Consider the following 14,544-nt stretch of genomic DNA (forward strand, 5'->3'; position numbering starts at 1 on the left):
AAGTACTTCTTCACCCAAAGAGTGATTAACACTTGGAATTCACTGCCACAGGAAGTGGTGGTGGCTACAAGCATGGACGGCTTCAAAAGGGAATTAGATAAGCATATGGAGCAGAGGTCCATCAGTGGCTATTAGCCACAAGGTATAGATAGGGGCTCTGGGGCAAGTGATGCTCTGTCATCTTGGTGCTGGGGGGGGGGGGCAACAGTGGGAGGGCTTCTAATGTCCTGGCCCCACTGGTGGACCTCCTGATGACACTGGTATTTTTGGCCACTGTGTGACACAGAGTGTTGGACTGGATGGGCCTTTGGCCTGATCCAACATTGGCATCTCTTATGTTCACATGTTCCCCAGAACTCTTATGTTCTTACGTACACCCTCCAAAGCGTCCATTTTCTCCAGGGGAACGGATCTCTGTAGCCTGGAGACAAGTTGTAATCCTGGGGGATTCCCAGGCCCCACCTGGAGGTTATAGAATCCAGGGAGATCCACGGGGACAAAGTATAATAAAAAAAAAATACAAACCCCGTGAAATTATAACTATGGCAAACTTCAATACCTATCCTGATTAAGATATGTACTGTTGTCGGGTCGCCATCGTTATAATGTCACGGGTTTTTTTGTATTTTTTGGATTATACCCACCTCGAGGTTGGCATCCCTCCTCGCTGGCCCCCAGAGACGCCCTACTTTTTGGGGGAGACCCTGCCCTATGGGCACGGGTTCGCTCCGCACGTCCACGCGGGAGCCGGAAAGCACCCAAACCGCCCTTCCCGGCTCATCCCGCCTCCTCCCCTCCGAGGGAGGCGGAGGGAGGAAAAGGGGGCGTGTCCTACGGAATCCCCGCCCCCTTCCCCCGGGTTGGAACTTGGCCGAGGCGGCGCCATTTTGTTTTTTTGGTGGGCGGGAAGATGCGGGAGGCGCTGAGGCTGCTGCTGCTGCTGCTTCCTGGACGGGGCGTGTGAGGAGCGGCGGCGGCGGCGGAGGGCGCGTCGAGGCCGGGTCGATGGACATGGCTGCGCCGCGGGGGCCTCCCGGTGGGGTGGGCGGCGTGGCCGGTCCTCCGCCCGGCCAGCCCCGCGAGTACAAGCTGGTGATGCTGGGCGCCGGCGGGGTCGGCAAGAGCGGTAGGTCGGAGGGAGCGGGAGACGGGTTGGCCCGTGGCCCGCAGAAAAGGGGGGGAATGGGTCGGCCGCGCGTCGTGTGTGTGTGTGTGTGTGTGTTTTGGGAGGGGGTGTTCGCATGCGGAACTCCCTGCCACAAGAGGTGGTAGCGGTCCCGTGGGCGGCGGCGGTGCGTGGGAAGCGGGGGAGGCGTTCGCCCGTGGAACGCGCTGCCTGGTGATGGTGTCTGCTCGGGTGGAGGGACTGCTTAGGAAGGGGGATGACGGGCGTTCGCAAAGGGAGCTTGCTTGCCTGGAAGCGAGCGGTCGCTCGGGTCGGAGTCTAGTGTTGTGACCAATGTTCCCTCTAAGCTGTGGAGTCTTGTGAGCAGAAATTCTACTTTGTGAGCTACTGGCATTAAAGTGGTGAGTCAGCAATTTGGCTACTGCACAAATTAGTTTGCTCTGGAGCCCTCCTTCCTGAGCAAAGACAAAAATGTGTGAGCCAGAGACTAAAAAACTGTGAGCTAGCTCACACTAACTCAGCTTAGAGGGAACACTGGTTGTGGGAGGGTGGGGTTTGCCTGCAGAACGCACTGCCTCAAGACAGTGTTTCCATGGGAAAGCAGATTATGGGAAGGATCCAAGTTTCAATCCAGTGGCACCTTTTATTTAGTTTTATTTACTTGTTTGATTTGTATATTGCCCTCCCCACCTACGGGTTCGGGGCGGTTCACAACAGTCTCCATACAATGCCATGAAGACGATAATTAAAACAGCAATTAAAACCATAAAAGACCAAGCGACAAGCTAGTTCTGATCGGCGATGCTGATATTAAGATCCAGGCCACCAGTGTCAATTCATAGGTCAATTCAGCAGTACCGGTGTTAAGATCCAAGCTGCTGGAGGGGAAGAGAGAGCCAGCAGAGGAAAAGGACGTCTGCCGCCTCAACCGAAGGTCTGGTGGAAGAGCTCCGTCTTGCAGGCCCTGTGGAAGAGCTCCGTCTTGCAGGCCCTGTGGAACTGTAATAGAGACCGCAGGGCCCTGATCTCGTATGGGAGCTCATTCCACCAGGAGGGGGCCAGGGCCAGTCGGACGTCCCCCAGGGACTGCTAGGAGATGTTGATTCGTGGACCTCAGTGTTCTCCGGGGCTCATATGGGGAGAGGCGGTCTCGAAGGTATGCTTCGTTGGTCTTAAAAGGTGTGACTGGACTCAAACTGTCCTGCTGCTTTGGACCGACATGGCTGCCCCACCTGGATTTTTCTTTATGGGAATGATTGCTAGCAGGCTTGGAGTAGAATGTTCTGCTCCTCCGGGAGAGGTTTAATACCAGGAAATAGGCAGTTGAAGCTTTTTTAAAAAATTGTTTGTTATTTCTAGTTCGCCTTTCTCACGCGGACTCAAGGCGGATGACACAGAGTCCGTTGTAATGCAATCGGGATGAGACATTCCGTGAGCAGTACAATAGGATTAGGATTGGGAAACTAACCGGGACTCTAAAAACAGAAGCGAAGGAGACATATTGACATGACACAGTGAATGATGCCAAATTCCATAGTAGTCAGTCAAGGCTTTTCCCAGCTCCAGGCAACTTGGCAACTGCATCCCTGTATTAAAACACCCCCCCCCCCCAATGGAAGGGTGGTGCAGGGAAAAGATTGGTGTGATTGCCTGTGAAACTCGTTGCCTCGAGGCATTGGCTGTTCTAGTGGAAAGATAGTTTGTGGGAATGGCTAGAACTCACAGCCTCAGATGAGGAAATGAGGCCTATGAGGAACTCAGAGTCGTGGTTGCTTTGCTGCCTGATACAGAGTGCAGCAGGAGGATTGGTTCCCCCACCCCTGTGGGACTCACTGCCTCAAGGTGCACTGAATGCCTTTGGAGTGTGAGGGTCGGGTATGGGAGTCACAAGGGAGGACAGTTTGCCCCCCCCCTCCGCTGCTGCTAGATGTAGTGATAGCAGCTGGGATGCAAGGGTAGAAGTTGGCATGTAGAACTCGCATTCACGAGGTGAAGAAGAAGAGATTGGATTTATACTCCGCCCTTCTTTCGGAGTCTCTAGAGTGGCTTACAAACGCCTTTCCCTCCCCCCCCCGCAACAGACACCCTGTGAGGTAGGTGGGGCTGAGAGAGCTCTGAGAGAACTGTCCTTGAGGGAACAGCTCTAACAGAACTATGGCTTGCCCAAGGTCATCCAGCAGCTGCAAGTGGAGGAGTGGGGAATCAAACCCGGTTCTCCCAGATTAGAGTCCGCACCTCTAACCACTTCACCAGACTGACGATTGCTGGGAGGGGAAAGCGGTGTGTGGGAATGAACTGAGAAAGAGGTTGGTGTGCGGGATTGAGGGGTGGGTTGGGGAATCGCCATGTGGTTCTTGCCACCACCATGAGATGTTGAAATGGCCACTCTGACCAAAGGGGCAGGGCACAGGGGGATTGGTGGGGGGGGGCCCTTGAGCATAATGGAAACACACATATTTATATTTAATCAGACCATCGGGCCATTGAGGTCAGTATTGCTTACTCAGACTGGCAGCAGCTCTCAAGCAGAGGCCTCGCACATCACTTGGTCCTCCTAACTGGAGATGCTGGGGATTGAACCTGGGACCTCCCTTCGTCATCCTGCACCACCCCTTCCTGATGTGGGACAGAGCGTGTCTTTCTCTGCTTAGAACATAAGAGACGCCAATGTTGGATCAGGCCAAAGGCCCATCCAATCCAACACTCTGTGTCACACAGTGGCCAGAAATTACAGTATTTGTCACGTGCCGTTTGGGATTGCGCACCGCTCTCCTTGTTTTGTGTCCTCTGACTTGTGCTCCGGTCTCTTCCTTTTAGCCATGACCATGCAGTTCATTAGTCATCGTTTCCCAGAGGATCATGACCCCACTATCGGTGAGTTTGTCTGCCGGATCCCTTCTGTTCCTCTCCGGCAAATGCTTTGGCTTCGTGTAACTTAGCTGTGAAGGGGAATCCCAGACCTCCAAGTTGGGCGCCTCACTAAGATGGAATGTGGTTTAATTGGCCGTTTTCCAAAGCTTGTGAATTACAGCCGGCCGTGAACAGTGCCAGCTTGGGTGACTGGATACACAGTGTTGGCTGATGTTAAGTTCTAATGCTTGTCCTATTTCCAGGGCAGGTTACCCCAAAATGAAAAAGGCATCTGGTGAAACACACCCGACTTCTGTAATTCTGACACTGCGGCACCTTCTTGAACTGTAGGCAGACATACGTCGCTGTGTTTACTCTGGAGGGAAAATAAACTATGGGTTGAGGAGCAAAGCTGTGAACAGTGCCAGCTTGGGTGACTGGATACACAGTGTTGGCTGATGTTAAGTTCTAATGTTTGTCCTATTTCCAGGGCAGGTTACCCCAAAATGAAAAAGGCATCTGGTGAAACACACCCGACTTCTGTAATTCTGACACTGCGGCACCTTCTTGAACTGTAGGCAGACATACGTCGCTGTGTTTACTCTGGAGGGAAAATAAACTATGGGTTGAGGAGCAAAGCCTCCTACACGTATTTTGCATGAATGTCCTTATTTGAATAGATGCGCTTATCATTAATCATTCTTAGAAACAAGCACTGCTGGATCAGACCAGCGGTCCATCTAGTCCAGCATCCGGTCTCATGCAGTAGCTAACCAGTTATTTTGGAGGACCAACATCAAGGCACAAAGGCCAAGGCCTTTCCCTGACGTTGCCTCCTAGCACTGGTTTTCAGAGGATTAGTGCCTCTGAATGTGGAGGTTTAGTCACCAGCAATGCTCCCTCTAAGCTCTGGAGTCCCGTGAGCAAATATGCTACTTTCTGAGCTACTGGCATTAAAGTTGTGAGCGAGCGATTGGGCTCCTGCATAAGTTAGTTTGCTCTGGAGCCATCCTTCCTGAGCTAAGACAAAAATGTGTGAGCCGGAGGCTAAATTACTGTGAGCTAGCTCACACTAACTCAGCTTAGAGGGAACACTGGTCACCAGGGTTAGTGGCCACTGATAGACCTCTCCTACATGAATCTGTGTAATCCCCTTTAAAGGTGTCTGTATGTGTAGTCAACACCACATCCTCTGGCAGCAAATTCCACACTTCAATCACTCGCTGTGTAAAGTGGTATTTCCTTTTGTCCGTCCTGAACCTACTGCCCATCAGCTTCCTTGGAGGCCCTCGAGTTCTAGTGGTGGGAGAGGGAGAAAAGTTTCCCCTGTCCCCTCTCTCTACCCCATGCATACTTTTATAAGCCTCTACAAACCTTTTTCGTCTCTTTCCTAAACTGCCAAGTCCCAGGCTCTTCAGCCGTTTCTCATACAAAAGGTGCTCCAATCCCTTGTTCGGCGAAGAATTGCTTTCACTAGCTGCCGCCGGTTCTCCCCCTCCAGCCCTCACAGGCCCACTGTTCCGTCTCCGTGTTAAAGCACAGCTTATTCTCTTCTCTTCCTCCGAAAGGTTCTGTAACTTTTGCAGCCTGTCCCCTTTGGTGGATCAAGACTGTGTCTGCTGTGATGCTAGCGGGGGGGTGTCTCAGTAGAGTCACTGAGCGAAGGGAAACATGGCTTCTCTTGTGCTCCAGTGAAGCAGCGTCCCCGGCCATTACTGTTTCCCCACCAGTTGCTTGTGATTAGTCGAAGCTGGAACTTGGCTGCGGCGTCCAGTCAGTCGGCGGAACCCGCTTCAACGCGTCTGTATCCGCTGGCAGGGGTCCGACTTTGTTTTTTAAAGGGCAATGACACTTCAAGAAACCCCGGACAAAATCATATAGCGAGTGCGTTGCCCTTTGCGCTTGAGACGCTGAGCATCTGAGTGTCTCTTTCCTACAGAGGACGCTTACAAAATCCGAATAAGGATTGACGACGAACCAGCCAACCTGGACATTTTGGACACGGCAGGCCAGGTACGTAGTTATGTAGCATCGCCTTAGCCGTTCTTTAGCACGATCAAAGCGCTTCGCGTATGTTGTCTTGTTACCCTGATGACAACCCTGCAGGGTAGGTCAGTATTATCTGTGTTACCAGCATTAAAATTGTGAGTGAGCGATTTGGCTGCTGCATAAATTAGTTTGCTCTGGAGCCATCCTTTCCTGAGCTAAGAAAAATCTGTGATCCAGAGGCTAAAAAACTGTGAGCTGGCTCACACTAACTCAGCTTAGAGCGAACACTGCTGCCCACCCGCCCTTAATTGGATGAATCTTTGAAGCTTGTATTTTATTATTTCCTGCGAAATGCTGTGGCTGATGAAATAACAACAGAACGCCACTGGTGGTCACTTACGATTAAATTGTTGGTACATAGAAATTGAAGTCTAACTCAGCTTAGAGGGAACACTGGTTATTACTCCCGTATTATGGAGGCTTGCTAATGTCGCCTTGTGAGTTTCAGAACTGGTGCTCTGTAATTGGCTCATTGGTCTAGGAGTGGAGAGACCTGAGTTTAGATCCCTCCTTGGTCCACGAAACTCATTGGCCGACCCTTGGCAACTCACTCCGTCTCCCAAGGTGGTGGTTACAGTACAGTGGAGGAGGACAGAACAGCGTACACATGAAGCTGCCTTCTACTGAATCAGACCCTCGGTCCATCAAGGCCGCTCTTGTCTACTCAGACTGGCAGCGGCTCTCCAGGGTCCCAGGCAGAGGTCTTTCACGTCACCTTTAACCTTATTTCAACTGGAGACGCTGAGGATTGAACCTGGGACCTTCTGCATGCAAAGTATGTGAGACCAGACAGGAAGCTGCCATCTACTGAGTCAGACTCTTGGTCTGTCGGGGTCAGTATTGTCTACTCAGACTGGCAGCAGCTCTCCAGGGCCTCGGGCAGAGGTCTTTTGTATCATTTACAACCTGATTCGTAACCGGAGATGCCGGGGATTGAACCTGGAACCTTCTGCATGCCAAGCAAATGCTCTGCCACTGAGCCACAGCCCCTCCCTGGACGTCCCCAAGTGTGTAACAGCCCTGAGCTCCGTGGAAGCAGGGTGGGGTTAACAAATAGACGCAAAATGAAAAGGTCACCGGGACTTCCTGGTGTAGCCACGATTGCTGTGTCAGCGCTCCTCCGAGCATGGGACGTTTTCTTCTGCTGAGTCAGACCTTTTCTTCCGTCAAGGTCAGCACTGCTCTGACTGGCAGCCACTCTCCAGAGTTCCAGAGAAGGGTTTTCGGCATCACCTCCTAACCGGCCCTTTTAACGGGACACGCCGAGGGCCGAGTCAGCAGCCCCTTTGGGTGCAAAGCCAGGGGGCCCTTCCCTCTACGCAGTAACACCATGGCCGGCAAAGGGCAGCTGCTTCCCCACTCTTCCTCTACCCTCTTGCTGGCCTTGCACCTTCCCTGGTGCCCGCCACGTGTTTTTAGAAAGTGGGCCGGGCCAGGCGGGGCTTTTGCCCAGCCAGGCTTCTGATTGGTCATTGGAGTTGTTAGGTTTTTTTGTATATTTTTTGTATTGTGTGCGCACACCTCGAAGTCAAGGTGACCTCTGGTGACTGACCCTTACTGGGGGCCTGAGCAATATTCAGAGGTGTGGCCTCCACCTCCCGACTGCTGCTATTCCGAGGAGAAGAAGAGGAAGAAGAGATTGGATTTATGCCCCGCCCTTCACTCGGAGACTCAGAACGGCTTACAAACTCCTTTCCCTTCCCCTCCCCACAACAGACACCCTGTGAGGTAGGTGGGGCTGAGAGAGCTCTCTTGAGGACTGTCCTTGAGAGAACAGCTCTGAGAGAACTATGGCTTGCCCAAGGTCATCCGGCAGCTGCAAGTGGAGGAGTGGGGAGTCAAACCCGGTTCTCCCAGATTAGAGTCCGCGCACTTAACCACAACACCAAACTGGATCCCATCCAAGCACTTGCCAGAGTCGACCCTGCTTAGCTTCCGAGATCCGACAGGATCGGGCTTGCCTGGCCTATCCAGGTCACGGCGGCCATTGGAGATGTGATTTGCAGTGCAGATTTTTAAAAAAACGTTGAGTTGGCGGCAGCTGCCACTTCACCGCAAGGCTCTTCACCATATGATCGGAGGGAAGCCGCAGCGGCCACTTTGAGGCCATGCCCACCAGGCTGTGTCAGAATTCCAAACGTCCCCCCAGGCTCAAAAAAAGTCAGGGACCCCTTCTCTACACTGCCCTGTCATTACGCTAACTAAGAACTGACAGCCAGCCTGGTGTAGCGGGTAGAGTGTCAGACCAGGATCTGAGAAACCCAGGTTCGAATCCTCGTCTCTGCCAGGGAAGCTCGCTGGGTGACCTTGGGCCAGTCACACACACTCGGCCTAACGTACCTCGCAGGGTTGCCGTGAGGGTAAAACAGGAGAAGAGAATGACGCAAGCCGTTTTGGGTCCCCATTTGGAAGAAAGGCGGGATGTGAACAAAGGAAATGATCTCTTTTTCTCCCCCCGTGTCACTTCTCTTGCAGGCAGAATTCACTGCCATGAGAGACCAGTACATGAGGGCGGGCGAGGGCTTTATCATCTGCTACTCGATCACGGACCGCCGGAGTTTCCATGAAGTGCGCGAGTTCAAGCAGCTGATCTACCGCGTCCGGCGTACAGACGAGACCCCCGTCGTCCTCGTGGGAAACAAGTCTGATCTGGCCCAGCTGAGACAGGTAAGGACTCGGGGCCCTGAACGAGATCCGTTCTCGCCGGGTTTTGGTTTTAGCTGTTTTCCGAGGGAGGGAGGAAAACGGGCGGTCAAGATGGTTGGAGATACAGAAACGCAGAGCGGGAAAGGGACCCCAGGGGTCTTGTAGCCCAAGCCCCTGCACCATGCAGGAAATTCACGACTGCCTTCCCCCTCTCCTACCAGTCACCCCTGCTTTGTGCCCAGAGGAAGGCCAAAGACCTCCAGGGTCCCTTGGCCATTCTGGCCTGGAGGAGAATCCCTTCCTGACCCCAAAGGGGTGATCCGGGATTACCCTGGGCGTAGAAGAAAGGGCCACGAGAGCCGAGCACTGGCCCATCTCTCACGGTCTGTCTAAATTTGGTGTAGTGGTTAAGTGCGCGGACTCTAATCTGGGAGAACCGGGTTTGATTCCCCACTCCTCCACTGGCACCTGGCTGGATGACCTTGGGCAAGCCATAGTTCTGACAAGAGCTGTTCTCAATGGCAGTCCTTGAGACAGCTCTCTCAGCCCCACCCACCTCACAGGGTGTCTGTTGTGGGGAGGGGAAGGGAAAGGAGTTTGTATGCCGCTCTAAGACACCTTTGGGTAGTGAAGGGCGGGGTATAAATCCAATCTCCTCCTCCTCTTCTTTTACCTCACAGGGTGTCTGTTGTAGGGAGGGGAAGGGAAAGGAGTTTGTAAGCCGCTCTGAGACACCTTTGGGTAGTGAAGGGCGGGGTATAAATCCAATCTCTTCTTCTTCTTCTTTTACCTCACAGCGTGGCTGTTGTGGGGAGGGAAGGGGAAGGAGTTTGTATGCCGCTCTGAGACACCTTTGGGTAGTGAAGGGCGGGGTATAAATCCAATCTCCTCCTCTTCTTTTACCTTACAAGGGTGTCTGTTGTAGGGAGGGGAAGGGAGTTTGTAAGCCGCTCTGAGACACCTTTGGGTAGTGAAGGGCGGGGTATAAATCCAATCTCTTCTTCTTCTTCTTTTACCTCACAGCGTGGCTGTTGTGGGGAGGGAAGGGGAAGGAGTTTGTAAGCCGCTCTGACACTCCTTTGGGTAGTGAAGGGCAGGGTATAAATCCAATCTCCTCCTCCTCCTCTTCTACTTCACAGGGTGTCTGTTGTGGGGAGGGGGAAGGGAGAGGAGTTTGTAAGCCGCTCTGAGACACCTTTGGGTAGTGAAGGGCGGGGTATGAATCCCATCTCTTCTCTTCTTCTTCTCTTCTAAGTTCATAGTGAGTGATCGAATCGGCACTGCTGTCCCAAGGGAAAAATGAAAGTGTATTTTCGGGAAGATGGGAATGCCTGTATAATTGGATTTATAAAGTGTGGAAAATATAGACTCAATTGTATGTAAGGACAAATGTATGTAAACAATAACTAAGTGGAAAATCAATAAATAAAATTTGCAAAAAAAGAAAAAAAGAATCGGCACTGCTGTCAGATGGCCATCTAGCCTCTGCTTCAAAACCTCCGGTGGGGAAAAGAATTTTTAAGTTTCTACATAAGAGGAAGGGGGGACACTTTAAAGAAAAGTCTTCAACAGAGGGATATATTGAAGAGATTGGATTTATAGCCCGCCCTTCACTACCCAAAGGAGTCTCAGAGCGGCTTCCAATCTCCTTTCCCTTCCCCTCCCCACAACAGACACCCTGTGAGGTAGGCGGGGCTGAGAGAGCTCTTCTGAGGACTGCCCTTTGAGAGGACAGCTCTGAAAGAACTTGTGACTGGGCCAAGGTCACACCAGCAGCTGCCCGTGGAGGAGTGGGGAATCAAACCCGGTTCTCCCAGATTAGAGTCTGCACTCATAACCACTACACCAAACTGGCTTGTAACTGTTGCCAATGTAAATATGGTGCAGTGCGGGGGGGGGGAGAAAGCGGTAATTGGAGCCTCAAGTCTGAGAGAAAAGCTGGAGCTGTGTGTACTAAGAGGAGTGTCCCGGGTGTCGAAATCCTCTCTTGACGAAGAGATCAGTTAAAAAGCAATGCTACGTGGGAGGCTTGGAGCGCAAACCCCGGGAAGGCACGCAAAAGGGCACGTGCCACTGTGTGGGCAGCAATGCGCTGTGTTATTTGAAGCTCACTCTCATGTCAAGAGCTTCGAAGACTGTCCCGTAAATCCTCTTATTTTTGGGGAAATGGATGGTCAGGTATCTGTAGGGGTTTAGAGGAACTACAGTTGCCGGAGATCTTATTGGGAAGTTCATCCCAGACGAATATCGAACAGTAGGGGAGGGAAAGGCAGTACTGAATATACAGTTTTCAGTCCTTTGTTACCTGTGGAGTACCCAAATTTTGAGTGTTGGGAGGGGTCCGGCCTGCGATTGGCCGTGGTGGTGGAGAGCGCCATCAAGTTGCAGCTGACTTAGGGCAAACCCCATACGGTTTTCAAGTCAAGAGATGAACGGAGGAGCTTTCTCACTGCCTGCCGGCGTGGGGTAATGGTTAAAAGCGGCAGCCTCTGAACTGGAGAGCTGGGTTTGATTTCCTGCTCCTCCACGAGTAGCCTGCTGGATGATGTTGGGCCAGTCAGTGTCTCTCAGAACTCTCTCAGCCCCACCTGCCTCACAGGGTGCCTGTTGTGGGGAGAGGAAGGGAAGGCGATTGTAAGTCGCTTTGAGACACATGAGGCCTGCTGGGTGATCTTGGGCCAGTCAGTGTCTCTCAGAACTCTCTCAGCCCCACCTGCCTCACAGGGTGCCTGTTGTGGGGAGAGGAGTAGTGGAGAACCAGTGTGGGGTGGTGGATAGGAGCGGCAGACTGTAGCCTGGAGAACCAGGTTTGATTCCCCCACTCCTCCACATGAAGCCTGCCGGTTGACTTTGGGCCAGGCACCATTCTCTCTCAGGATTCTCTCAGTCCCACCTTCCTCACAAGGTGCCTGTTGTGGGGAGAGGAAGGGAAAGGTGATTGTAAGCCTCTTTGAGACACATGAAGCCTGCTGGGTGACCTCGGGCCAGTCCCAGTTCTCTCAGAGCTTTCTCAGCCCCACCTGCCTCGCAGGGTGGCTGTTGATTGGAAGCGAAGGTGAGTGTAGGGTGCTTTGAGAGACATGAGGTCTGCTGGGTGACCTTGGGCCAGTCCCAGTTCTCTCAGAGCTTTCTCAGCCCCACCTGCCTCGCAGGGTGGCTGTTGATTGGAAGCGAAGGTGAGTGTAGGGTGCTTTGAGAGACATGAGGTCTGCTGGGTGACCTTGGGCCAGTCCCAGTTCTCTCAGAGGAAGGGGGGTGGGGAGAGCTCTGACAGACACTGCTCTTTTTGAGAACACCTCTGACAGAACTGTGGCTTGCCCAAGGTCATCCAGCAGCTGCGAGTGGAGGAGTGGGGAACCAAACCCGATTCTCCCAGGTTACAGTCTGCGCACTTAACCACTACAACCAAACTGGTGCTTTGTAAGGCACTTTGAGACACATGAGGCCTGCTGGGTGACCTTGGGCCAGTCTCAGTTTCTCTCAGAACTCTCTCAGCCCCACCTGCCTCGCAGGGTGCCTGATGTAGTGAGAGGAAGGCCATTTTAAGCGTCTTTGAGACTCTTTAGGGTAGGGGTATAAAAACCAACCCTTCTTCTCTGCGTAGTGACCCTGGACTTCCTTGGTGGGCTCCCATCCAAATATTAACCAGGGCCGACCCTGCTTAGCTTCCAAGTCCTGACAAGATCAGGGTAGCCTTGGGCCACCCAGCTTACAGCACTCCACAATTCGCAATGGTTTGTTTTATAATGCCAAGGCAGAAAGGTGCATTCAGTCTTCCAAGAGCTTTAAAAGCCCAACGGACCTTCAGCCAAAAGCAGGAACGTCAGACAGGCATGTTGCTCAGAACGACTGAGCAAAAGATGGATTTTTGAGGAGAAGGACAAGGAGCCGTCCCTTGGAAGGGGGGCTCTCTGAGGCTGCATGACAGACGAGTGATGGCGCGGGGGGGGGGGCTTGGCTCGTCACACTGACTACAGTTTGGTGTCGTGGTTAAGTGTGCGGACTCTAATCTGGGAGAACCGGGTTTGATTCCCCACTCCTCCACTTGCACCTGCTGATGTGACCTTGGGTCAGTCACAAGCTCTGGCACAGCTGTCCTTGAAAAAGAGCAGTTTGTGTCAGAGTTCTCTCAGCCCCACCCACCTCACAGGGTGTCTGTTGTGGGGAGGGGAAGGGAAAGGAGTTTGTAAGCCGCTCTGAGACTCCAAGTGAAGGGCGGGGTATAAATCCAATCTCTTCTCTTCTTCTTCTTCTTCTTTCCCACAAGGTCTCCGAAGAAGAAGGCCTGGCCCTGGCCCGTGAATTCAGCTGCCCCTTCTTCGAAACCTCCGCCGCCTTCCGCTATTACATCGACGACGTGTTCCACGCGCTCGTCCGGGAAATCAGGCGGAAGGAGAAAGAAGCGGCCATGGCGCTGGGGAAGAAATGCAAGCCGCGGACCACAGTTTGGAAGAGGCTGAAGTCTCCCTTTCGGAAGAAGAAGAATTCCGTGACGTGACCGGACGGACGCCTCCGACAGCAGCGGAAGAACTGCGGCCCATCAGCGGACCAAAGTGATGCTGGAGCCTCGGATGTGTCGATGCAAACTGTGCTAATTGAACTATCTCTGTGTTTTAAGAGTGCTCGGGGAAGCCGCTCCTTTGGGGAATAACTTACCCCGGGATCAAAGGTTGTCACGATGTAACAGGCGTTTCGGACTTCATCGACTGCCTCTTCCTGGAGAAGATTTGGCAAAAAGAAAAAAAAAGTTGAACCAGATAATTGTAGATCAGTTTTGCAGAGCTGTGCAGAAACGCATAAGCAACTGGCTGGCTGGCTTATACTTCAGAGTCGCCAAGTGGAACGGTCCGATATTTATTCCCAGAAGGCTGTTGTCTGGCCACGTGAGGGTTCCTCCTGGTTCCGTTTCAGCAGGATTTCCGAGGGTAGAATTGAGCCTTCGTTCTGTTTGGGTGGTTGGCTCAATCGAGCGTCACTTTTTCTTTTTCCCTTTTCCCGAATAATGAAATGTAATAAGGTGAACTTGATGAAGGTTTTTGTCTACCGCGGGGGCTGGCGGATTAATAGATTTTTAAATGGGGGAGGGAAATTCTGAGAGAAGGCAGGCCGCCGAAACATCTTCCTTACTCACCACGTGTCTTTTCCCACTAAAACGTCTGGACTCACCTCAGATGTCCTCATGGGCAGGGCGGGGTGAAGGATTTTTGTAAGCTGCAGTAATTGTGGGAAACTGACGGCAATGGCTGTGCAGTGCCAAGTGACGGTGACACAGGTTTCTTAGCGTGTTTTATTTTCTGCAGTTGCTGGAAGTATTCTCGAGCCAGTTTGGTGTGGTGGTTAAGTGCGCGGACTCTAATCTGGGAGAACCGGGTCTGATTCCCCACTCCTCCACTTGCACCTGCTGGATGACCTTGGGCAAGTCATAGTCCCGTCAGAGCTGTCCTTGAAAAAGAGCCGTTTCTGTCAAGAGCTCTCTTAGCCCCACCTACATCGCATGGTGTCTGTTGTGGGGAGGGGAAGGGAAAGGAATTTGTAAACCGCTCTGAGACTCCCTTGGGTAGTGAAGGGCGGGGTATGAATCCAATCTCTTCTTCTTCTACCTACCTCCCAGGGTGCCTGTTGTGGGGAGGGGAAGGGGAAGGAGTTAGTAAGCCGCTCTAAGACTCCCTTGGGTAGTGAAGGGTGGAGTAGTAATCCAATCTCTTCTTCTTCTTCTTCTTCTATCTACCTCACAGGGTGTCTGTTGTGGGGAGGGGAAGGGAAAGGAGTTTGTAAGACGCTCTGAGACACCTTTGGGTAGTGAAGGGCAGGGTATAAATCCAATCTCTTCTTCTTCTTCTTCTTCCCTGATGAGTTGAGTTTTCCCTGTTCTA

At 52.5% G+C, this 14,544-nt stretch overlaps 1 protein-coding gene across 1 annotated transcript; it reads left to right on the plus strand.

The window, feature by feature from the left end:
- Positions 1 to 909: 909 nt before the first annotated feature.
- Positions 910 to 14,037, plus strand: RIT1 (Ras-like without CAAX 1). The gene is made up of 5 exons (XM_015422103.1): positions 910 to 1,126; positions 3,944 to 4,000; positions 5,916 to 5,989; positions 8,501 to 8,692; positions 12,939 to 14,037. The coding sequence occupies exons 1-5, from the start codon at positions 1,006 to 1,008 to the stop codon at positions 13,167 to 13,169; spliced, it is 675 nt and encodes a 224-aa protein (XP_015277589.1). The 5' UTR covers positions 910 to 1,005; the 3' UTR covers positions 13,170 to 14,037.
- The last annotated feature ends 507 nt before the right edge of the window (positions 14,038 to 14,544 follow it).

This window comes from Gekko japonicus, unplaced genomic scaffold (genome assembly GCF_001447785.1).
Source record: "Gekko japonicus isolate JY-2015 unplaced genomic scaffold, Gekko_japonicus_V1.1 scaffold1009, whole genome shotgun sequence".
NCBI classification, from domain to species: domain Eukaryota; kingdom Metazoa; phylum Chordata; class Lepidosauria; order Squamata; family Gekkonidae; genus Gekko; species Gekko japonicus.